Source organism: Stylophora pistillata, chromosome 11 (genome assembly GCF_964205215.1).
Source record: "Stylophora pistillata chromosome 11, jaStyPist1.2, whole genome shotgun sequence".
In the NCBI taxonomy this organism is placed as follows: domain Eukaryota; kingdom Metazoa; phylum Cnidaria; class Anthozoa; order Scleractinia; family Pocilloporidae; genus Stylophora; species Stylophora pistillata.
Window position 1 is genome coordinate 4,331,244 of NC_142529.1, and position 23,104 is coordinate 4,354,347.

General features: G+C 39.0%; 4 protein-coding genes across 7 annotated transcripts; all 4 read left to right on the forward strand.

Moving 5' to 3' along the window:
- Nucleotides 1–902: 902 nt before the first annotated feature.
- Nucleotides 903–5,925, forward strand: LOC111322634 (uncharacterized). 2 transcript variants are annotated; one of them, XM_022925758.2, is made up of 3 exons: nt 903–1,232; nt 3,146–3,206; nt 3,885–5,925. In XM_022925758.2, exons 1-3 carry the CDS (start codon nt 1,207–1,209, stop codon nt 5,037–5,039), a joined length of 1,242 nt encoding a protein of 413 aa, XP_022781493.2. In that variant the 5' UTR covers nt 903–1,206; the 3' UTR covers nt 5,040–5,925. The 2 variants fall into 2 exon arrangements, with proteins under 2 accessions (XP_022781493.2, XP_088594258.1); XM_088738132.1 differs by lacking the exon at nt 903–1,232 and adding an exon at nt 1,305–2,667.
- A 152-nt stretch (nt 5,926–6,077) lies between these two features.
- LOC148719745 (uncharacterized) lies at nt 6,078–9,970 on the forward strand. Of its 2 annotated transcripts, none has more exons than XM_088738138.1 (3): nt 6,078–6,349; nt 8,581–8,644; nt 9,385–9,970. In XM_088738138.1, the coding sequence occupies exons 1-3, from the start codon at nt 6,291–6,293 to the stop codon at nt 9,946–9,948; spliced, it is 687 nt and encodes a 228-aa protein (XP_088594264.1). In that variant the 5' UTR covers nt 6,078–6,290; the 3' UTR covers nt 9,949–9,970. The 2 variants fall into 2 exon arrangements, with proteins under 2 accessions (XP_088594264.1, XP_088594265.1); XM_088738139.1 differs by lacking the exon at nt 6,078–6,349 and adding an exon at nt 6,994–7,336.
- Nucleotides 9,971–10,102: 132 nt separating this feature from the next.
- On the forward strand, nt 10,103–14,711 carry LOC148719746 (uncharacterized). The gene is made up of 3 exons (XM_088738133.1): nt 10,103–10,427; nt 12,043–12,104; nt 13,190–14,711. Exons 2-3 carry the CDS (start codon nt 12,069–12,071, stop codon nt 14,330–14,332), a joined length of 1,179 nt encoding a protein of 392 aa, XP_088594259.1. The 5' UTR covers nt 10,103–10,427; nt 12,043–12,068; the 3' UTR covers nt 14,333–14,711.
- Nucleotides 14,712–18,416: 3,705 nt separating this feature from the next.
- On the forward strand, nt 18,417–23,015 carry LOC148719747 (uncharacterized). 2 transcript variants are annotated; one of them, XM_088738135.1, is made up of 4 exons: nt 18,417–18,469; nt 19,383–19,454; nt 20,693–20,756; nt 21,497–23,015. In XM_088738135.1, the coding sequence occupies exons 3-4, from the start codon at nt 20,718–20,720 to the stop codon at nt 22,634–22,636; spliced, it is 1,179 nt and encodes a 392-aa protein (XP_088594261.1). In that variant the 5' UTR covers nt 18,417–18,469; nt 19,383–19,454; nt 20,693–20,717; the 3' UTR covers nt 22,637–23,015. The 2 variants fall into 2 exon arrangements, with proteins under 2 accessions (XP_088594261.1, XP_088594260.1); XM_088738134.1 differs by lacking the exon at nt 18,417–18,469 and having other exon boundaries at nt 19,205–19,454.
- The last annotated feature ends 89 nt before the right edge of the window (nt 23,016–23,104 follow it).

Here is a 23,104-nt window from a genome sequence, read left to right on the forward strand (position 1 = left end):
CCTCCTTTCACACGAGTCCGCAGATTTCTGAAAAGTCGCATTTTGCTGGTTCGTTCTTTCCTGTTATTCTCAGCGTTTTCCATTTCTGTTTTGTTTTTGTTTGCTTGTTTGGTTTTTAGAACTATGTTGCTGTTATTTGTTTGTGCTCATCTTGAACTCTTGACTGCTCAAAAGTTGTTTATCGTGATGTGCAACGGTAAGCTAACGCATCGCGGATATTCTAGCTTCAAACATGTCTTCCGTTTTCTTCCTACCTATTTCAGCCAAACATCCACTTCAGAAAGTAACTTATCCAAAACAAAAGGGAAAAAATGAAAAAAAAGAAAAGGAATATATGGAAGCGAGAGATTTAACAGCTACACCATTATGAATTTTTATACTTGCTTCAAATATTTGTATAGAATGATATCTACTTTCATGACATAAATCAATGATTCACTTTCTGTACGCCGCTTGAAATCAGCTTACTTTCCCCCAGTCTCCCTCGGAAAGTAAGAGAAAGCAATCCAGCTCTTGAACAGTTTGTGTCGGTGAACAAAAGCTATTTACCGCAAGGCTGGACTACTGGCTGCCGTAGTTTGTAGCTGACCTCAGGATCGGTCAGAAAAAAATTGAGTTCAGGTATAATAAACTTGGACTCAAAGAGATTTCTTTCCAAATTCCAGCCAACATATTCTGAGTTTCTTGTGCATCTGCCTTTATCACGTGGCAAGTTAGGTTTGAATTGCTACATACACTTTGATAAGTAAACGTCCTAATCTTTTCACCAGAGTCTCTCTTCTTTCCAACTTCCGGGGGGGGTACCCTTTGTTGAAGCTACCGACACAAATCATCCGTAACGAAGCAGCCAATACATACATGGCTTGTTGGTCACGTGCCCGGTTCTTGGCGCTTCGCCATGGAATATATCTGCCATTGCAGAAGCGAAATGAAAAGTTTCATTTTTGTTCTGTGCTGAACGGCCTCATACACCTCAACATGTAAACTGACGACGCTCCAAATGTTCCAATCTCGTCACCAAGGTCTCTCTTCTTTCCAACCCTGGGGGTACCTATTGTCGTAGTTGCCGACGCAATTCATCGTGACTCATCAGTCCATAGATGGTTAGTTGGTCACGCTGTTATTGGCGCTTCGCTACGCAATATTGTCCACCGCTGCAGAAGCGAAAGGAAAAGTTTCATCTTTCATCTGTGCTGAACGCCTACGATGTTAAGGAATTCGAAAGAGAATCCGTAAGTTCCTCCTTTCCTTCTTTCGTTTTTGCTTTTGTCAATGATCAGCAACTTAAATCTCGCCTAGAGCGATTCATGCATTAAGTATGACAGCCTTAAGCTTCAGTCTTGATTCTTCGCAAACTGAAGGACCTAATGGGAAGATGAAGTCAACAAAACGATCATAGGACAAAGAGTCACTTCTCGCCGCTTCCTTTTCCTCAATCTGTACGATATGTCTTCAAAAAATATCATTATGTTCACATATACATCAGGTCTAATTCAATTTCATAGGCGAACGTGCATGGATAAACTCTTGTATGCCACTAAGACAGGACTTATATTTTGATCCACTCGATGAATAGAAGAGTAACAAATGAATTCATAGCAATTCTGATTAGGACGTATCTTGAGCTTGCTGTCTTAACCATTTTGTATACCAAAAGTTTGAAACTAATGGGCCCCCAAGCTTTATTTCTAAGAAACCTCGAATAATGAAGCGGAAATAAGGTCAATACTCAAAGATCCGTGACATGTAACTTAAATTTTTGCAGGTATGCGTTACCAAACAAACAAACTCTGTCTTTTTGTCCTTAATTTTCTTTTCCTCTTTCGTTTCTCCTCTTATCAATGATAAGCAACTCAAATCTCGCCTAGAGAGCAAATCATGTATTAGGTACGATAGCCTTAGGTTTCTGACTTGATACTTTGCAGACTGAGGACCAAATAGAGAAGATGAAGTCGATCAAAATTACAAAAGACTAAGAGTCAGTCCTCGCCGCTTTCCTTTTCCCCAACCTTTACAAAATGTTTTGAAAGGATATTCTTATGATCACACATACAACAAGGTTGAATTCAGTTTTACTGGTGAACGCGGATATATAATATCCTACAAGCCACATTTTTATTTACTCGATTATTGGCATAAATGGACATATAGAAGGATAACAAACGGATTCGTTAAGTTATTCTGTTCGTGACGTATCCTAAGCTTGTTGCCTTATCCATTAAAGTTTAATATCGTTTAAAACTTGATTTCTAAGGGAAAATGTTTCTCTTAACCTCGGATAATGAAGCATAAAGAAGATCAGTAATCGATCCGTGACATACTACTTAAATTTCTGAAACAAAGCTTGTAATATTCAAATCTCTGGAAAAACAATGAAGCATAAAGAAGATCAGTAATCGATCCGTGACATACTACTTAAATTTCTGAAACAAAGCTTGTAATATTCAAATCTCTGGAAAAACTATGAATGATGTCAGATTTTCTAGCGATTCCAAAAATCATGTGTACTATTTCATACAATTTTAGGTAAAAACCTTTAATTTTCATCTATCGTCAGTCTCACTTTCCGAGAACCACATAGCAATTAAAAAACAGACAACAAAGTTTGAGATTGACGGCCCCCAAGTTTGATTTCTTAGAAACCTTGAATGATTAAGCTGAAATAAGGTCAGTACTCAAATATCAAAAATAACATTTTGCTTACATTTCTGTACTTAAATCTCTGCAAACGACAACAATGTCGGAATACGAGCGGTTAAAAAATCAGTTGTACTTTCTCATACAACTCAGGTACAACCATTAATTTTCACACATTTAGAAAGTCAACCACAGAAAACAAAGATTGAAATCTTAAAACAGCGGAACAAAGCGGAGCAAAGCCATACTCAGACAGCAATAAAATTGACTTGACGAGTTGCACTTACTCTGCACTTACCCCCCCCCCCCAAAAAAAATAAATTGGCTTCAATCAATTACACTGCGTCTCTAAAAAACAATAGAGACGCATTAAAGTTGCATCTCTAAACAGGGATGGAAATTTTAGTTTAAATTCTGCCCGAGAATGTATATAAACAATTCTCTGACCCTGAGGTCAATAAAAATATCTTGAAAGATTGTGTTAATGTGTTTTTATTTTGATTTTTAGGGCTTTTGTTGACTCTTCAAAGGAAATGAATGATATTTCGGCTGAGACCAGCGAACTAGAGGTAGGTAATCGTGTTAATAGAATTGAAGACTTTGGCTATGACACACTAATAACTAATGTACGTATGCCAGACGATATAAAAAAGTGACAAAGAAGTGCTCATTCATCTGTGTACAAGTTTCGCCATGACGATAGAGTAATTATTTATAAAGCTTATCATCTAACAGCATTATCATTGGGCTAAGCGCAATTAATGTGTTGAGGCTTGAAAATGAATAACCTTTATATATTACAATGTATTAAGGCCGTGGATAGCATTGAAGGCGCGCTCTAATTGGATATTCATTCTCTGGATATCCTTCGTTAGTATATACCACACAAGTGAACAGTGCTTTTCGCGCACGCTGATTGGGTAGTTCCGGCGGAAGTGGAGAGGGACTACTATTTACCTCTGGGAAGCGATAAGACAAAATTGCTCGTCCAGAGTTTAATTTGCGACCATGTTTCGGTATATTGAAACAAATAAACTAGTTTTTGTCATCTGTGTGGTATGTACTAAAACAATTTTTCACCTCTGAGTCGGTGAAAGTAGTGCATATTTCCTCGCCACCTCGTGGCTTGGTAAATATCCACCACCAGCTAATTCCGCTTCTGTGGATAGTTATTCATGATTTATCAAATTTTGATTAAAAAACGAAAAGTAAAATTCATCTTATCTCACTATGTTCATTTGCAATAGGTTTTGAGAATTTCTCCTTTGGTGGATGAGTGGGGCTCATCAAAAGGTGGATTATCCACTCTAAACAGAGAGATGTGCAAAGGGCTGGCTCAACAGCCTAATGTATCGGTGACCCTAGTTGTGCTACAATTCACCGAGGAGGAAAAGAATGAAGCATTAAAAGGTAACGTAAACCTTGTTAAGGTCGAAGAGATACCTGGATTTCACCGCATCTCCTTATTGTCATTTCCACCTGACGACTGTGAAATTGACGCTGTGGTAGGTCATGGATATAAGCTGGGGCCGCCAGCGTTTGCTGTGGCAAAACAGCGGCGATGCAAACGAGTCCATGTTGTGCACACTGCAAGTGAAGAACTCGCAATGTTTAAAATAGGGCAGACAACACGGATCTCAGATGGTGAAAAAAAGCACCAAATTGAGGTTAAACTCAGCAAAGTGGCTGATGTCATCGTGGGAATTGGACCAAAACTTACTGACTCTATCAAACGAAGCCTCCGAGCGCACCAGAGAGATGAAGAAGTTATTAACTTCACACCAGGTATTTTTACAGAGTTCTCTAAACTAGAGCAAGCCAGAAAAGATGGAAAAACATTCTCTATCTTATTATTTGGTCGCGGCAACGAAGAAGATTTTGAAGTCAAAGGGTACGACGTTGCCGCACGGGCCATAGCAGCCACGGAAGAAGACTGTCCTTATCACCTTGTGTTCGTTGGCGCGGCAGAAGGAGAGCAAGGAGAAGTGGCGGAGAGATTGCTTAAATATGGCATAAACCGCTCACAACTGATAGTGCGCACCTTTTGCGAAAGCCGCGAAGACCTGGCCAATGAATTCCTTGCGGCAGATTTGGCCATTATGCCTTCGCGTACAGAAGGCTTCGGCCTTGCAGCTCTCGAAGCCCTTTCAGCTGGCCTCCCCATCCTCGTGAGCGCTAACAGTGGCTTTGGCCAAGTTCTCAAAGAGCTTACACTTGGAAGCTCTTTCGTGGTAGACTCTGAGGACCCCAGCACATGGAAAGAAGCCATCAGGCGGGTCAGAAAAAAATCAAGGGATGTGCGACTGCGAGAGGCTTTTGATCTACGGAAGTATTATGATGAGAAATACAAATGGCAAGAGCAGTGCGAAAAAATTGTGCGAAAACTACGAGAGTTTAAATGATGTGCGGCCTAAACTGGAAAGAATCTCTGCGAGAGGATCCATATCATTTTAAACAATTTCGTTGTACATTACGGAAACAGCAATTTTGTCGATATGAGTAAACTTTGAAGTGAACTTCGAGTAATTATTCACTTACCATTCTAGTGGACAAGAGAAGTGTTTTCTTTCTCCATCCCACTTTCGACTGAATCACTTTGGGTTTTAGCGTTGTTTCATTTTGATATATATATACTTCAGTTAAAACTGATTTTACAGAATAGAGGACTTTACAGACAACATTTCTACAAGCATTTGCCAGTTGTAGGTAATTGGAGCTATTTTGGTTCTAGCTCTGTTTTGCAGTGTGTGGCAAACTCTTACATTGTTACAGCTGTGACTTAATTGGAAGTTCTTTAATGGACGTCTTGTGGAAAGGCTTGATCTAGTAGACAAAACTCACTAAATAGTTAAGTTCATACTGACGGAGTTTGCAGATTCTATAGATTTACCTACTTATGTATAATTTATCTGACAGTAATTGATATTTGGGGTAGTCACTTGGTAGCTAATTTAGGAAAAGTTTGCTCGTATTTGAGGTCGGTAAACGGCCTGTTTGACTAGCACAGCAGACACTTGTATCTTCATGGTTCTTTTTGTGAACCCATTTCCTCCCAAGATCTGTTTGGCAAGGAAATTCCCCCATACCAGCCATTATACATTTCTTTGAAAATTAGGACAGATCAATCGATGTTTCATCCAGTTTGTATCCTAGAGCTGATACGTTTCCCTAATTTCATCACCAGTTTGCTGAACAATGTGTCAAAACTGGGAGGAGAAGTTATCTGTTAATCACTTCAGGGATTTGAGAATTTAATATATATCCTGAGTTGATATTTGTTTTATAAAATCTGGTTTGCGACAAAACTTTCTCTAATCACACATACACTTACTACATTTGACTTTCACGCCTCAAATACAGAGGAGAATTGATAACCTGCCTGTAAGGACTCACTTTCTTCACTAAAGACCATGAATGAAGTCTGCGTTGCGAAGCAGACAAACCCTGTTTCTTTTCCTTTATATAGTAGAAAAGTGCAAATTTATTGATTTTCCACGCTATTTCGTTAAAAAAGACACTATCTACGAGAGCCATAAAAATAAACCATTTCTGAATCCTAAAGTGTAATTGGTTGCTAGACAACAAGGACTTGTATTTTTTTAACGCCTCGATGTTTTCCGACGGTTGAAAATTCCGAGCGTTCGCCATTTTGAATGAGGCTTCCCACTCTAGCTCTTCAGTGGCTCGTGTCTCCGAAGCAAAGCTACTTATGGTAAGACTGCTGGCTGCCTTGCACTCATCGCCTTAGTTAATTACAACTGATCTCAGAACCAGTCAAACTCAAGTTGAGTTCTGGTATAAACTTGAACTCAAAGAGATTTCATTCCTACTTCCAGTCAACCAGTAATTTCAATTTAAGTACAACAGAATGACATTCAGAAATCCTTTTACGTCTGCCTGCCTCACGTGACATATCTGGTTCGTAAAAACGAGTAAAAGACGATGATCAAAACTTTTCAATCTCATTCACAGTGTTAACGTTTTGGACAAACTAATTTAAACGCTCGTTGTCGCACTCATTTGCATTTAACACTTCGGTTTCATATCAAGCAAAAGGTCAACTGAAATGAGTCACAAAACGCTAACTGATTTGATGTACTTAGAAACGTAACAGAGTATTTAAAAGAGAAACAATATAAAATGAATTTATATGCAAATATTCCCGTGGCTCTAGTTCTCATAAGAATATCCAAAACAAGTGCGTTCACAGACTTAACTAATCGTTCTCAAATCAAATTACATTTTCTGTAATACGATAAATACTATTACGTCACGGTAAGATCCAGGGTCTCTCTATACTCACCGCTTCTTGGGACAAATTGTTGGTCACGTCTCACTTGATGCTTCAGTGCTTGTTGTTACCTTTTGTTGAACATTTATATTGAAAAAAAAGGGAATTTCTTGTTCTATAGTGATGGGAAACCTTTGCCTCCCATAAGGCATAGCGGGTAAAAAGAAAACACGTGGAATGTGTGAGTCGGACATATTTGGTGTTTAAAAGTTTTTATTTAACCTTACTGCGGATTCCCAAAGCTCGTACATATTCGAATCACAAAACTGATCTCGATTCTTTTGAGCTTAGAAATAAATAGTGAATTAGCGACTACAGTGCTCTCTGCCGTTACAGAAGCGAAAGGAAGAGTTTCATCCTTGTCTAGTGCTTAACACCTACGAAGTAAAGGAATTCGAAAGAGAATCCGTAAGTTTTTCCTTCTTTTGTTTCCCTTCTTATCAATGATTAGCAACTAAATCTAGCCTAGAGAGCAATTCATGCATTAGGTATGACTGCCTTGTTTTTCTGCCTTGATCCTTCGCGGACTGAAGGACCCTATGGGGAAGTCGCAGCCGATCAAAATTTCAAAGAACTAAGAGCCAGTCCTCGCCGCTTTCCTTTTCCCAACCTTTACGAAATGTCTTGAAAAAGACATTAATATGATCAAATTTGCAGCAAGTCCGGAATTCAGTTTTGCCGGTGAACGCATACACGTAATCTCATTCTTATCAATGGCATGGATAGGCATATAGAAGGATAACAAATGAATTCATGAAGTGATTCTGATCATGACGTATTCTAAACTTGCTGCCATAACCCTTTTCTTAAAATTTACCGCAGTTGCTAAAAGTTCGAAATCGTTTAAACGCTTGATTTCTGAGAAAAATGCTACTCTTAACCTGAGATAATGAAACGTAAAGAAGACCAATGAACGATGCGTGACATACCGCTTAAATTTCTGAAACAAATCTCGTTATATTTAAATCTCTGGAAACGCTATGAATGACGCCAGATTTTTCTAGCGATTCCAAAAATCCTATAAGTTTGGGTGAAAACCTTTAATTTTCATCTGTCATCTGTCTCGCTTTCCGAGAACCACATAGAAAGTAACCAACAGACAACAGCGATTGAAACTGACGGCCCCCAAGTTTGATCATTTCTTCTCAGAAATCTTGAATAATTAAGCCGAAATAAGGTCAATACTTAAAGATCCCTGACATTGTGCTTAAAATTTCTGTATTTAAATCTCTGCAAACGACAAAGATATTGGATTACAAGCGGTTCAAAACTCAGTTGTACTGTCTCGTACATCTTAAGTACAACCATTAATTTTCACCCATTTAGAAAGTCAAGCACAGACAACAAAACTTGAAATCCTAAAACAGCGGAAGTGGGCATAGCGAAGCAAAGCCGTACTCAGACAGAGATGAATTTGTCTTTACGACAGGCACTTACTCTGCGCTTGTTCTCAAAATATTCGACTTCAATCAATAACAATGTTTGCTTCTAGAACAGCACAGACACACCAAAGTTACATTAACTTGTAGGGATGGGAAGTTTATTTAATAATTCTGCCTGACAGTGTATATAAACAACAGAGTATTCATCATCCCTGACCCTGAGGTCAATGAAATATCCTGAGAGATAATGTTTATGTCTTTAATTCTTAGGTCCTCGTTTGACTGCGCGAAGAAAATGTCAACCAGTAGGATCAGTAGGACCAGTGGACGACGGGTATGTTATCATGTTAAGAGAATGGAAACCTCTAGCTATTACCCATTTGCAACTTATCTGTCACAAATGATAGAAAAAAAAGGGTTCAAGAAATGTTTGTCCATCTGGGTATCTGGAGGTTTCACTTCATTGTGAGTTCACCTCAGACCGTCATTGTGAGTTTGCCCCCTGCAGTCAAATAATTTCGCCCCTACCTTCCCCAGATCCCCTACCTTCCACAAATCGTTCAATTCGTTTTCCTACGGCTGAATCTAATCCGTCGGAATCTCAATATATTTCGATCAAAATGAAATTCCACCGCTAAATCCTACTCTTAAATTGTAATGTTGCTCACTCTTATTGTAATTTTGAACAAAGGATAAAAGTTATTTTCATCCTACCCTTTTGTATGGGTAATGACAGGATTTCGAATGTAATTGGAATTAACGAGTACGAATAAATTTTTTTGAAGACAACAAAATTGCACAAGCTCGTAGGGCGAGTGCAATTTATATTCTTTAAAAAAATTGAAAAGTGCTTATTAACACCAAATTGCACTCGAAATCATGTTATTACTTGTTAAATATTTACATGAAAAAAGCGTCAGAGAAGGTGAAGACAGACGAAGTCTTGACAGTGCGCCGCGCTATTTTGCACTCGTGTTAAAACTTTGCACTCGTGTTGCATGAGAATTGCACCCGTTTTCAGCAATTCAGAAGCGTGTAATTTTTTTTTCATGTGTTCTATTAAATTTGCTACAGGTTTTAAAAATTTCTCCCTTGATGGATGAGTGGCGTTCATCAAAAGGTGGACTGTCAACCCTTAACAGAGAGCTATGCAAAGGACTGGCTAAACAGCGTGATGTATCGGTGACCTTGATTGTGCCAGAGTACACTGAGACGGAAAAGGAAGACGCCTTAAATCATGGAGTAAACCTTACCAAGGTCGATAAAATGACTGGTATTGGAGGTATCCAATCGTTGTCTTATCCACCCGATGAATGTGAAATCGACGTAGTAATGGGTCATGGACACAAGTTGGGAACACCAGCTAATGTCTTAGCGAAGAAACGGAAATGCAAACGAGTGCACGTTGTGCACACCTCAAGTGAAGAGATTGCGATGTTCAAGAAAGGTCGGCATGAGATGACGGACGGCGAAAAGAAGCACGAACTCGAGGTAGATCTGAGCAAGACTGCTGATGTTATTGTGGGTATAGGACCCAAACTCACCGAGTCCATAAAAAGCAGCCTTCGACCACACAAGAAGGATAAAGACGTTATTGAATTTACGCAAGTTAGGGTTGTATTGCTACATACACCTTGACAATTAAACGTCCTAATCTCGTCACCAGACTCTCTATTCTTACCAACTTTCGTGGGGGTACCTTTTGTCGTAGCTACCGACACAAATCACCTTGACGTAGCAGCCAATACATGGCTTGTTGGTCACGTACCCAGTTCTTGGGACTTCGCCACAAAATATGTCTGCCATTTCGGAAGCGAAAGGAAAAGTTTCATTTTTGTTCTGTATTAAACACCTTCTTACACCTCAACAAGAAAATTGACGACGCTCCAAATATTCCAATCTCGTTACCAAGGTCTCTCTTCTTTACAACCACGGGGGGCCTGTTGTCGTACGGACGCAAATCATCTTGACGTAGCAGCCATTAGATGGTGGGTTGGTCACGCTGTTTTTGTCGCTTCGCTACGCAATATTGTCCGCTACAGCGGAAGCTAAAGAAAAAGTTTCACCTTTCATCTATGCTGAACGCTTGCGACGTCAAGGAATTCGAAAGAGAATCCGTAAGTTTCGTTCCTTTTTTCGTTTTTGCTTTTGTCAATGATCAGCAACTTAAATCTCGCCTAGAGCGATTCATGCATTAGGTATGACAGCCTTCGGTCTTTCGCTTCGGTCTTGAATTTTTGCAAACTGAAGGACCTAATGGGAAGATGAAGTCAACAAAACGATCAAAGGACTAAGAGTCACTTCTCGCCGCTTCCTCTTCCTCAATCTGTACGATATGTCTTCAAAAAATATCATAATGTTGACATATACAACAGGTCTAATTTCATCTGCGACCATGCATGGATAAACTCTTATATGCCACTAAAACAGGATTTACATTTTGATCCCCTCGATCAATGGATACAAGAATAACAAATGAATTCACAGCGATTCTGATCATGACATATCCTGAGCTTGCTGTCTTAACCATTTTGTATACCAAAAGTTTGAAACTGATGTGCCCCCATGATTTATTTCTAAGAAACCTTGAATAAAAAAGTGGAAATAATAAGGTCAATTCTCAAAGATCCGTGACTTAAATTTCTGCACGTATGCGTTGCGAAGCAATCAAACTCTGTCGTTTTGTCCTTAATATAGTACAAAAGTGCAAAAATATTATTTTTGCGAAAAGGGATGTGAAAGAGAATCCGTAATTTTCTTTCCCTCTTTCGTTTCCCCTCTTATCGATGAAAAGCAACTTAAATCTCGCCTAGAGATCAAATCATATTTTAGGTACGATAGCCTTAGGTTTCTGACTTGATTCTTTGCAGACTGAAGGACTTAATAGAGAAGGTGAATTCGATCAAAATTACAAAGGAATGAGAGTCAGTCCTCACCCCTTTCCTTTTCCCCAACCTCTTCGAAGTGTCTTGAAAAGATATTTTTATGATCATGTATACAACAAGTCTGAATTCGATTTTACCGGTGAACGCAGATATTGTACAAGCCACATTTTTACTTTCTCTATTAATGGCATGAATGGACATATGGAAGAATAACAAACGGATTCATTAAGGGATTCTGATCTTGATGTATCCCAAGCTTGCTGCATTAACCATAAAAGTTTGAAATCGTTTAAAAACTTGATTTCTGAGAAAAAAAATGCTTCTCTTAACCTTGGATAATGAAGCGTCAAGAAGGTCCGCAGTAATCGATCCGTGACATGCTGCTTAAATTTCTGAAACAAAGCTTGTTATATTCAAATCTCTGGAAAAGCTGCGAATGATGTCAGAAATTTTCCGTAGCGATTCCAAAAATCATGTGCACCTTTCTATACAATTTTGGGTGAAAACCTTTAATCATCAGTCTCACTTTCCGAGAACCACACAGAAATTAAAAAACAGACAACAAAGTTTGAAATCGACGGCCCCCAAGTTTGATTTCTTAGAAACCTTGAATAATTAAGCTGAAATAATTGCACTTACTCTGCAGTTACCCCCCAAAAAATGGCTTCAGTCAATTACGCTGTGTCTCTAAAAGACAATAGAGACTCATTTAAGTTACATTTATAAACAGGGATGGAAATTTTAGTTTAAATTCTGCCTGAGAATGTATATAGACAATTCTTTGACCCTGAGGTCAATAAAAATATCTTGAAAGATTGTGTTAATGTATTTTTATTTTTATGTTTAGGGGCTTTCGTTGACTGTTTAAAGAAAATGTATGATATTTCGGCCGAGACTAGCGAACCACAGGTAGGTAATAATGTTAATAGAATTGAAGACTTTGGCTATCACGGATTAAAACTTATTTATGCCAGACGATATAAAGAGTGACAAAGAAGTGCTCATTCATCTGTGTACAAGTTTCGCCATGACGATAGGATAATTATTTTTAAAGCTTATCATCAACAGTCTGTGAAAAACTTTCGTTATGGTTGCGCTAAGCACAGTTAATGTGTCGAAGATTTATACCATCCATATTTTAAAAGGAGTAACCTTTCTAACAATGTACCAGGGCAGCAGATAGCATTGAAGGCGTGCTCTGATTGGCTACTCATATTCCGGATATCCTTTGTTAGTATATACCATACAAGTGAATAGTGCTTTTCGCGCGCGCTGATTGCCTTGTTCGGAAGTGAAGAGCAAGTACTATTTAACCCCTTCAGAGTTTAACTTGCGACCATGTTTCAGTATATCGAAAGAAACAAACTAGTTTTTGTTATCTGTGTGGTATGTGCTAACACGATTATTCACCTCGATGTCAGTGAAACTATAGTGCTTATTTACCTCGCCGCCTTGCGGCTATGTAAATATCCACCACCAGCTAATTGCTCTTCGGTGAATTGTTATCTATCACATTTTGATTAAAAACGAAAAATAAAATTTTTCTAAATTCACTATCTTCATTTGCAACAGGTTTTAAGAATTTCTCCTTTGGTGGATGAGTGGGGCTCATCAAAAGGTGGAATATCGACTCTAAACTTTTGTATGGGTAATGACAGGATTTCGAATGTAATTGGAATTAACAAGTACGAATAAAATTTTTTAAAGACAAAAAAATTGCATAAGCTCGTAGGGCGAGTGCAATTTATATTCTTTAAAAAATTGAAAAGTGCTTATTTACACCAAATTGCACTCGAAATCATATTATTACTTATTAAATATTTACATGAAAAAAGCGTCACAGAAAGTGAAGACAGACGAAGTCTTGACAATGCGCCGCGCTATTTTGCACTCGTGTTAAAACTTTGCACTCGTGTTGCATGAGAATTGCACCCGTTTTCAGCAATTCAGAAGCGTGTAATTTTTTTTCCTGTGTTCTTTTAAATTTGTTACAGGTTTTAAAAATTTCTCCCTTGGTGGATGAGTGGCGTTCATCAAAAGGTGGACTGTCAACCCTGAACAGAGAGCTATGCAAAGGACTGGCTAAACAGCGTGATGTATCGGTGACCTTGATTGTGCCAGAGTACACTGAGACAGAAAAGGAAGACGCCTTAAATCATGGAGTAAACCTTACCAAGGTCGATAAAATGACTGGTATTGAAGGTATCCAATCGTTGTCTTATCCACCCGATGAATGTGAAATCGACGTAGTAATGGGTCATGGACACAAGTTGGGAACACCAGCTAATGTCTTAGCGAAGATACGGGGATGCAAACGAGTCCACGTTGTTCACACTGCAAGTGAAGAGGTCGCAATGTACAAGAAAAGTGGACCAGAGCCGATCTCGGAGGGCGAAAAGAAGCACAAAATCGAGGTAGATCTGAGCAAGACTGCTGATGTTATTGTGGGTATAGGACCCAAACTCACCGAGTCCATAAAAAGCAGCCTTCGACCACACAAGAAGGATAAAGACGTGATTGAATTTACGCCAGGCATTTTTCCAGAGTTCTCCGAACTAGAGCAAGCTAGTGAAGAAAGAGAAAACTTTCGTATCTTGGTATTTGGTCGTGGTAACGAGGAAGATTTTGAACTGAAAGGGTACGACCTTGCCGCTCGCGCTGTAGCAGGCTTGAACGACCCTTCCTATCGTCTTGTGTTCGTTGGTGCACCGGAAGGAGAACAAGAAGAAGTAAAAAGGAACTTACTTGAATGTGGAATCTCCCCTAAGCAGCTGATAGTGCGCAGTTATCGAGAAAGCCGTGAAAGTCTGGCCAGTCTTTTCTGTGAAGCTGATCTGGCTATAATGCCATCGCGAACAGAAGGGTTCGGCCTTACAGCCCTCGAAGCCCTCTCTGCCGGGCTTCCGATCCTGGTGAGTGATAACAGTGGATTTGGAAAAGCTCTAGAAAGGATTCCTTTTGGAATGTCTTTTGTGGTGGATTCCGACGATCCCAATGAATGGGGAAGAGCCATCAAGCGGGCCAGAAAGAAATCAAGAGAGGTACGACTAGAGGAAGCTGACGCTCTGCGGACATATTATGATCGGAAGTACAAATGGCAGGAGCAGTCTCAAACCGTTGTGAACAAACTGCGCTAGTGTAAATGATCCAGGTACTGAACTAAAAACACCCAAAATTATGAAGGTTCATAACATTGTATAGCGTTCTATCATACAGCAAGAGACACCAACGTTGTCATTATCACTGCTTAAAGCTTAACAAATAAACAATTGTTAGTAAGCTTCTATCAACGGATCCTGGAAATAGATGAAAACTCCATCTCGCTGTTTCCGTTTTAAGCATTGTAACTACAGAAATCATTTTAGTTTAGTTTTGATTCATTTTGATATATATATCATTTAAATCTGTTCGAGAAAGGAGACACTCCAGTTAACATTTTAGCCAGCAACTGTTAAAAGTTTTCAGAGCAATTGTTGAGTTGCCTTTACATTGTGTCAAATAAAGGTGTTTACATTTTGACAGCCTTAACTTTATTTGAACTTAATGACTTGATTAACTTATTTTTGGGAGGTATTGATGAAGTAACTAAAAAGTGGATTCAGTACAAAAATATATACCACATCCCACTTGTTCTTGTGATCGATCATTTGCTAATCAGTCAGTAGTTAACATAATATGACAGTCGCCAGTAAATGAATTCTCGATGAGTTTGTTGGCGATTATGACTATTGAAAAAAAAAAAAAAGAAAAAAAAGAAAGTCTTTTAATAGGATTATACAATTACTGGTGAACCAGTAGTTTCCATTGTGGTCCGTGCAAACAAATGAAACAAATGGTCTAAATTGAACATAACATCATTAAGAACATCATTAAGAATCCCAACCGACCGGAGGCAAACCAGTTGGCTATTTACAAGCGTGACCAAGGATCTGAACTCGGGGCTACCGTGAAACAAATCCAGTGGTCAGGGTGGGACTCGAACCCGGGAGCGGCGGATTACGAGTCCGACACTCTAACCACTCGGCCACACTGTCTCCAAACTGAGACACCTGCACAGCAGAAGCTTATGTTTACACATTTCTTTCAGTTAACCCTTTTACTTCCATAATATGATTAGCACTGAATTCTCCCTATGAGCTGCTATGCATATCTTTAAAAATTAGTGAGGATAATTTGGTGTTTTATCTAGATAACGTCCTAATGCAGATATGTTTTTACGTTCTCATCAACTGTTTGCTGAGAAATGTGTTGAAAATGTTTGGAGAAGTTACTTATTTAATCACTTCTTGGAGTTGAAGGGTTGACAGTTGAATTTCATTTCAAAACAATTGGTTTGCATAAAGGGGGAGAATTGATTACATCAATGTCTTTAGTAATTGTCTATTCCATTAATTGATAACTGCAATTGAAGATTTTTTCCATCATGTAATAAGCGAAGAAAATTGTTTTTTTGTTTTCGTTGATATCGTAGAAAAAATGCAAAAATATTGATTTCTCACGCTTTCTCGTTAAAAAAGGAACTATTTACAAGACTAAAAGAAACTCTGGCGTTTCTGGACTCAAAATTGTAAATATAGTTGCTAGGCAACCAGAACTTGTCTTTTCCGACCTATCTTTCAAAATTACATGACAGAAATAGATATTGATAAAATATAAAATAAAATAATTATTTGTTTTAATTGTGATCAAATTCCCTTAGGGGGAACATAAACCTTTTAAACTTTGCCTCCTTCCCAACGTGTGGTTCCGTGGCTCAGTTGGAGGAAGCAACGACTAACTAAAAGGACGGGTTCGAACTCTGGTGAAACTGAATTTATCAGGCTTCGTTACTGACATTTCTTCACTAGCAGCTCACCTGCCTTTCTTTCCTTGCACCCGACTTACATTTTTAAGTACGATTGTTAATCATGTGCACCTTTAGCGCGTCATTCATTTTGAAAAAAACTCAGTGTTTGATTCCATAATGTTAAGGTTCCTTAATTGTATTGACAAGCTGATCATTAACTGTTTCCTTTTTCTTGAGGTAGCACCTGCGGTTGTTTAGCTTTGCAGCGTTTTTCATTACCGGACCGGTTTCCTTTGAGTTGGAATTTGCTTTGGGTCCTGTCAGATGCATGTACGACTCTCTTGAGTTAAGTTCTCCATATCCTGTTTCATCTCGGTTCCTTGTGGCTTGATCATTTTGGGGACCTGTAGTACTTTGGTACGCCCCCGAATCTGTTGATTGATTTCCTCTTATTTCCTCATAGAGGGATTCGTCCTCGTTCAAGCGGGGAACACCCCCTAGGGGATCGCAGCTGGCGTTTAGTGAGTCAACATTTACTTCCTCTGTCACATTACAAGCCTTTGCATACGGTGGTGGCCTGAGATTGTCGATGTCCTCGTATAAATCCTCTAAATCTATTTGGTCCGTTTCTTTGTCCAATGAGTAATTGTCCTCTCCCAAAGAAGGTTCTTGACTCTTGGTGTTCAAAGGGGAGTTAGTCCCTTTTGAAGAAGGCTTATCTGTGCTCGCTCCGTAGCGAGGATCGCGAGATCGTTCTTCAATATCACCATAGAATTCTTCGCCCGCCTCTTCTTCACCTCTGATGTCATCGTACGTTTCTTCCTCTTCTTGTGCCACCTCTACTACCTCCGGGGAAACGAGGTCATCGTAGAGCTCCTGTTCTTGTTTATGACCCGTAATGTTCTTGGGGCCGAAATTCTTTACATTTTGGTATCGAGGCTCAGTGGAAGAAATGTTGGAGCCTGTCGGTCTCCCTACTCTTTTTTCCTCAAAAGTACAGTCAGGTCGACTGAACGAGGAAACGTCTTCATAGGTCTCCTGCTCTATCACATCTGGAGAGAGTTTGGAGCACTCTTCTGGTAGATCATCATACACTTCTTCGTCCACTCGATTAGTGGCATTTTCCTGAACATATCTGTAATCGTGTTCTGAAAGCTTATAACCATCGTTACACATCTGCTCTATGATGTCCTTAAAACAGTCTTTGTCTTTGTTGATGATGTGACAGGCGTTTTCAGTCTGAGTAATTGCTAGGTCAGGCCATTCGCTCTTTTCGTGGCGCTCTTTCCACAATGACATAAGCCAAGAGTCCATTGGTTGTCTATGAGAGACGAGATATTTGATTACGAGTGGTTAAGAATCGTGGAGGGTCGGACCCACTTTTCAGTGAAAACTCTCTAGTATTGCCAAATGGTATGCCTTTTGAGTTCTTTTAGGTCTAAATAAAATTTAAAATATGAGAAACTTGTTCTCAGTTCCGGAAAATCCACAAAGCAATACAGCATAATTCCTAAATTGAATGTTGATGTTTTTCTTACATTATTACAGCTGTGACTTAATTGGAAGTTCTTTAATGGACGTCTTGTGGAAAGGCTTGATCTAGTAGACAAAACTTACTAAATAGTTAAGTTCATACTGACGGAGTTTGCAGATTCTATAGATTTACCTACTTATGTATAATTTATCTGACAGTAATTGATATTTGGGGTAGTCACTTGGTAGCTAATTTAGGAAAAGTTTGCTCGTATTTGAGGTCGGTAAACGGCCTGTTTGACTAGCACAGCAGACACTTATATCTTCATGGTTCTTTTTGTGAACCCATTTCCTCCCAAGATCTGTTTGGCAAGGAAATTCCCCCATACCAGCCATTATACATTTCTTTGAAAATTAGGACAGATCAATCGATGTTTCATCCAGTTTGTATCCTAGAGCTGATACGTTTCCCTAATTTCATCACCAGTTTGCTGAACAATGTGTCAAAACTGGGAGGAGAAGTTATCTGTTAATCACTTCAGGGATTTGAGAATTTAATATATATCCTGAGTTGATATTTGTTTTATAAAATCTGGTTTGCGACAAAACTTTCTCTAATCACACATACACTTACTACATTTGACTTTCACGCCTCAAATACAGAGGAGAATTGATAACCTGCCTGTAAGGACTCACTTTCTTCACTAAAGACCATGAATGAAGTCTGCGTTGCGAAGCAGACAAACCTTGTTTCTTTTCCTTTATATAGTAGAAAAGTGCAAATTTATTGATTTTCCACGCTTTTTCGTTAAATAAGACACTATCTACGAGAGCCATAAAAATAAACCATTTCTGAATCCTAAAGTGTAATTGGTTGCTAGACAACAAGGACTTGTATTTTTTTAACGCCTCGATGTTTTGCGACGGTTGAAAATTCAGAGCGTTCGCCATTTTGAATGAGGCTTCCCACTCTAGCTCTTCAGTGGCTCGTGTCTCCGAAGCAAAGCTACTTATGGTAAGACTGCTGGCTGCCTTGCACTCATCGCCTTAGTTAATTACAGCTGATCTCAGAACCAGTCAAACTCAAGTTGAGTTCTGGTATAAACTTGAACTCAAAGAGATTTCATTCCTACTTCCAGTCAACCAGTAATTTCAATTTAAGTACAACAGAATTACATTCAGAAATCCTTTTACGTCTGCCTGCCTCACGTGACATATCTGGTTCGTAAAAACGAGTAAAAGACTATGATCAAAACTTTTCAATCTCATTCACAGTGTTAACGTTTTGGGCAAACTAATTTAAACGCTCGTTGTCGCACTCATTTGCATTTAACACTTCGGTTTCATATCAAGCAAAAGGTCAACTGAAATGAGTCACAAAACGCTAACTGATTTGATGTACTTAGAAACGTAACAGAGTATTTAAAAGAGAAACAATATAAAATGAATTTATATACAAATATTCTCGTGGCTCTAGTTCTCATAAGAATATCCAAAACAAGTGCGTTCACAAACTTAACTAATCGTTCTCAAATCAAGTTACATATACTGTAATACGATAAATACTATTTCGTCACGGTAAGATCCAGGGTCTCTCTATACTCACCGCTTCTTGGGACAAGTTGTTGGTCACGTCTCACTTGATGCTTCAGTGCTTGTTGTTACCTTTTGTTGAACATTTATATTGAAAAAAAGGGAATTTCTTGCTCTATAGTGATGGGAAACCTTTACCTCCCATAAGGCATAGCGGGAAAAAAGAAAACACGTGGAATGTGTGAGTCGGACATATTTGGTGTTAAAAGTTTTTATTTAACCTTACTGCGGATTCCCAAAGCTCGTACATATTCGAATCACAAAACTGATCTCGATTCTTTTGAGCTTAGAAATAAATAGTGAATTAGCGACTACAGTGCTCTCTGCCGTTACAGAAGCGAAAGGAAGAGTTTCATCCTTGTTTAGTGCTGAACACCTACGAAGTAAAGGAATTCGAAAGAGAATCCGTAAGTTTTTCCTTCTTTTGTTTCCCTTCTTATCAATGATTAGCAACTAAATCTAGCCTAGAGAGCAATTCATGCATTAGGTATGACTGCCTTGTTTTTCTGCCTTGATCCTTCGCAGACTGAAGGACCCTATGGGGAAGTCGCAGCCGATCAAAATTTCAAAGGACTAAGAGCCAGTCCTCGCCGCTTTCCTTTTCCCAACCTTTACGAAATGTCTTGAAAAAGACATTAATATGATCAAATTTGCAGCAAGTCCGGAATTCAGTTTTGCCGGTGAACGCATACACGTAATCTCATTCTGATCAATGGCATGGATAGGCATATAGAAGGATAACAAATGAATTCATGAAGTGATTCTGATCATGACGTATTCTAAACTTGCTGCCATAACCCTTTTCTTAAAATTTACCGCAGTTGCTAAAAGTTCGAAATCGTTTAAACGCTTGATTTCTGAGAAAAATGCTACTCTTAACCTGAGATAATGAAACGTAAAGAAGACCAATGAACGATGCGTGACATACCGCTTAAATTTCTGAAACAAATCTCGTTATATTCAAATCTCTGGAAACGCTATGAATGACGCCAGATTTTTCTAGCGATTCCAAAAATCCTATAAGTTTGGGTGAAAACCTTTAATTTTCATCTGTCATCTGTCTCGCTTTCCGAGAACCACATAGAAAGTAACCAACAGACAACAGCGATTGAAACTGACGGCCCCCAAGTTTGATTTCTCAGAAATCTTAAATAATTAAGCCGAAATAAGGTCAATACTTAAAGATCCCTGACATTGTGCTTAAAATTTCTATATTTAAATCTCTGCAAACGACAAAGATATTGGATTACAAGCGGTTCAAAACTCAGTTGTACTGTCTGGTACATCTTAAGTACAACCATTAATTTTCACCCATTTAGAAAGTCAAGCACAGACAACAAAACTTGAAATCCTGAAACAGCGGAAGTGGACATAGCGAAGCAAAGCCGTACTCAGACAGAGATGAATTTGTCTTTACGACAGGCACTTACTCTGCGCTTGTTCTCAAAATATTCGACTTCAATCAATAACAATGTTTGCTTCTAAAACAGCACAGACACACGAAAGTTACATTAACTTGTAGGGATGGGAAGTTTATTTAATAATTCTGCCTGACAGTGTATATAAACAACAGAGTATTCATCATCCCTGACCCTGAGGTCAATGAAATATCCTGAGAGATAATGTTTATGTCTTTAATTCTTAGGTCCTCGTTTGACTGCGCGAAGAAAATGTCAACCAGTAGGATCAGTAGGACCAGTGGACGACGGGTATGTTATCATGTTAAGAGAATGGAAACCTCCAGCTATTACCCATTTGCAACTTATCTGTCACAGATGATAGAAAAAAAAGGGTTCAAGAAATGTTTGTCCATCTGGGTATCTGGAGGTTTCACTTCATTGTAAGTTCACCTCAGACCGTCATTGTGAGTTTGCCCCCTGCAGTCAAATAATTTCGCCCCTACCTTCCCCAGATCCCCTACCTTCCACAAATCGTTCAATTCGTTTTCCTACGGCTGAATCTAATCCGTCGGAATCTCAATATATTTCGATCAAAATGAAATTCCACCACTAAATCCTACTCTTAAATTGTAATGTTGCTCACTCTTTTATTGTAATTTTGAACAAAGGATAAAAGTTATTTTCATCCTACCCTTTTGTATGGGTAATGACAGGATTTCGAATGTAATTGGAATTAACGAGTACGAATAAATTTTTTTGAAGACAACAAAATTGCACAAGCTCGTAGGGCGAGTGCAATTTATATTCTTTAAAAAATTGAAAAGTGCTTATTTACACCAAATTGCACTCGAAATCATGTTATTACTTGTTAAATATTTACATGAAAAAAGCGTCAGAGAAGGTGAAGACAGACGAAGTCTTGACAGTGCGCCGCGCTATTTTGCACTCGTGTTCAAACTTTGCACTTGTGTTGCATGTGAATTGCACCCGTTTTCAGCAATTCAGAAGCGTGTAATTTTTTTTTATGTGTTCTATTAAATTTGTTACAGGTTTTAAAAATTTCTCCCTTGGTGGATGAGTGGCGTTCATCAAAAGGTGGACTGTCAACCCTTAACAGAGAGCTATGCAAAGGACTGGCTAAACAGCGTGATGTATCGGTGACCTTGATTGTGCCAGAGTACACTGAGACGGAAAAGGAAGACGCCTTAAGTCATGGAGTAAACCTTACCAAGGTCGATAAAATGACTGGTATTGAAGGTATCCAATCGTTGTCTTATCCACCCGATGAATGTGAAATCGACGTAGTAATGGGTCATGGACACAAGTTGGGAACACCAGCTAATGTCTTAGCGAAGAAACGGAGATGCAAACGAGTGCACGTTGTGCACACCTCAAGTGAAGAGATTGCGATATTCAAGAAAGGTCGGCATGAGATGAAGGACGGCGAAAAGAAGCACGAACTCGAGGTAGATCTGAGCAAGACTGCTGATGTTATTGTGGGTATAGGACCCAAACTCACCGAGTCCATAAAAAGCAGCCTTCGACCACACAAGAAGGATAAAGACGTGATTGAATTTACGCCAGGCATTTTTCCAGAGTTCTCCGAACTAGAGCAAGCTAGTGAAGCAAGAGAAAACTTTCGTATCTTGGTATTTGGTCGTGGTAACGAGGAAGATTTTGAACTGAAAGGGTACGACCTTGCCGCTCGCGCTGTAGCAGGCTTGAACGACCCTTCCTATCGTCTTGTGTTCGTTGGTGCACCGGAAGGAGAACAAGAAGAAGTAAAAAGGAACTTACTTGAATGTGGAATCTCCCCTAAGCAGCTGATAGTGCGCAGTTATCGAGAAAGCCGTGAAAGTCTGGCCAGTCTTTTCTGTGAAGCTGATCTGGCTATAATGCCATCGCGAACAGAAGGGTTCGGCCTTACAGCCCTCGAAGCCCTCTCTGCCGGGCTTCCGATCCTGGTGAGTGATAACAGTGGATTTGGAAAAGCTCTAGAAAGGATTCCTTTTGGAATGTCTTTTGTGGTGGATTCCGACGATCCCAATGAATGGGGAAGAGCCATCAAGCGGGCCAGAAAGAAATCAAGAGAGGTACGACTAGAGGAAGCTGACGCTCTGCGGACATATTATGATCGGAAGTACAAATGGCAGGAGCAGTCTCAAACCGTTGTGAACAAACTGCGCTAGTGTAAATGATCCAGGTACTGAACTAAAAACACCCAAAATTATGAAGGTTCATAACATTGTATAGCGTTCTATCATACAGCAAGAGACACCAACGTTGTGATTATCACTGCTTAAAGCTTAACAAATAAACAATTGTTAGTAAGCTTCTATCAACGGATCCTGGAAATAGATGAAAACTCCATCTCGCTGTTTCCGTTTTAAGCATTGTAACTACAGAAATCATTTTAGTTTAGTTTTGATTCATTTTGATATATATATCATTTAAATCTGTTCGAGAAAGGAGACACTCCAGTTAACATTTTAGCCAGCAACTGTTAAAAGTTTTCAGAGCAATTGTTGAGTTGCCTTTACATTGTGTCAAATAAAGGTGTTTACATTTTGACAGCCTTAACTTTATTTGAACTTAATGACTTGATTAACTTATTTTTGGGAGGTATTGATGAAGTAACTAAAAAGTGGATTCAGTAC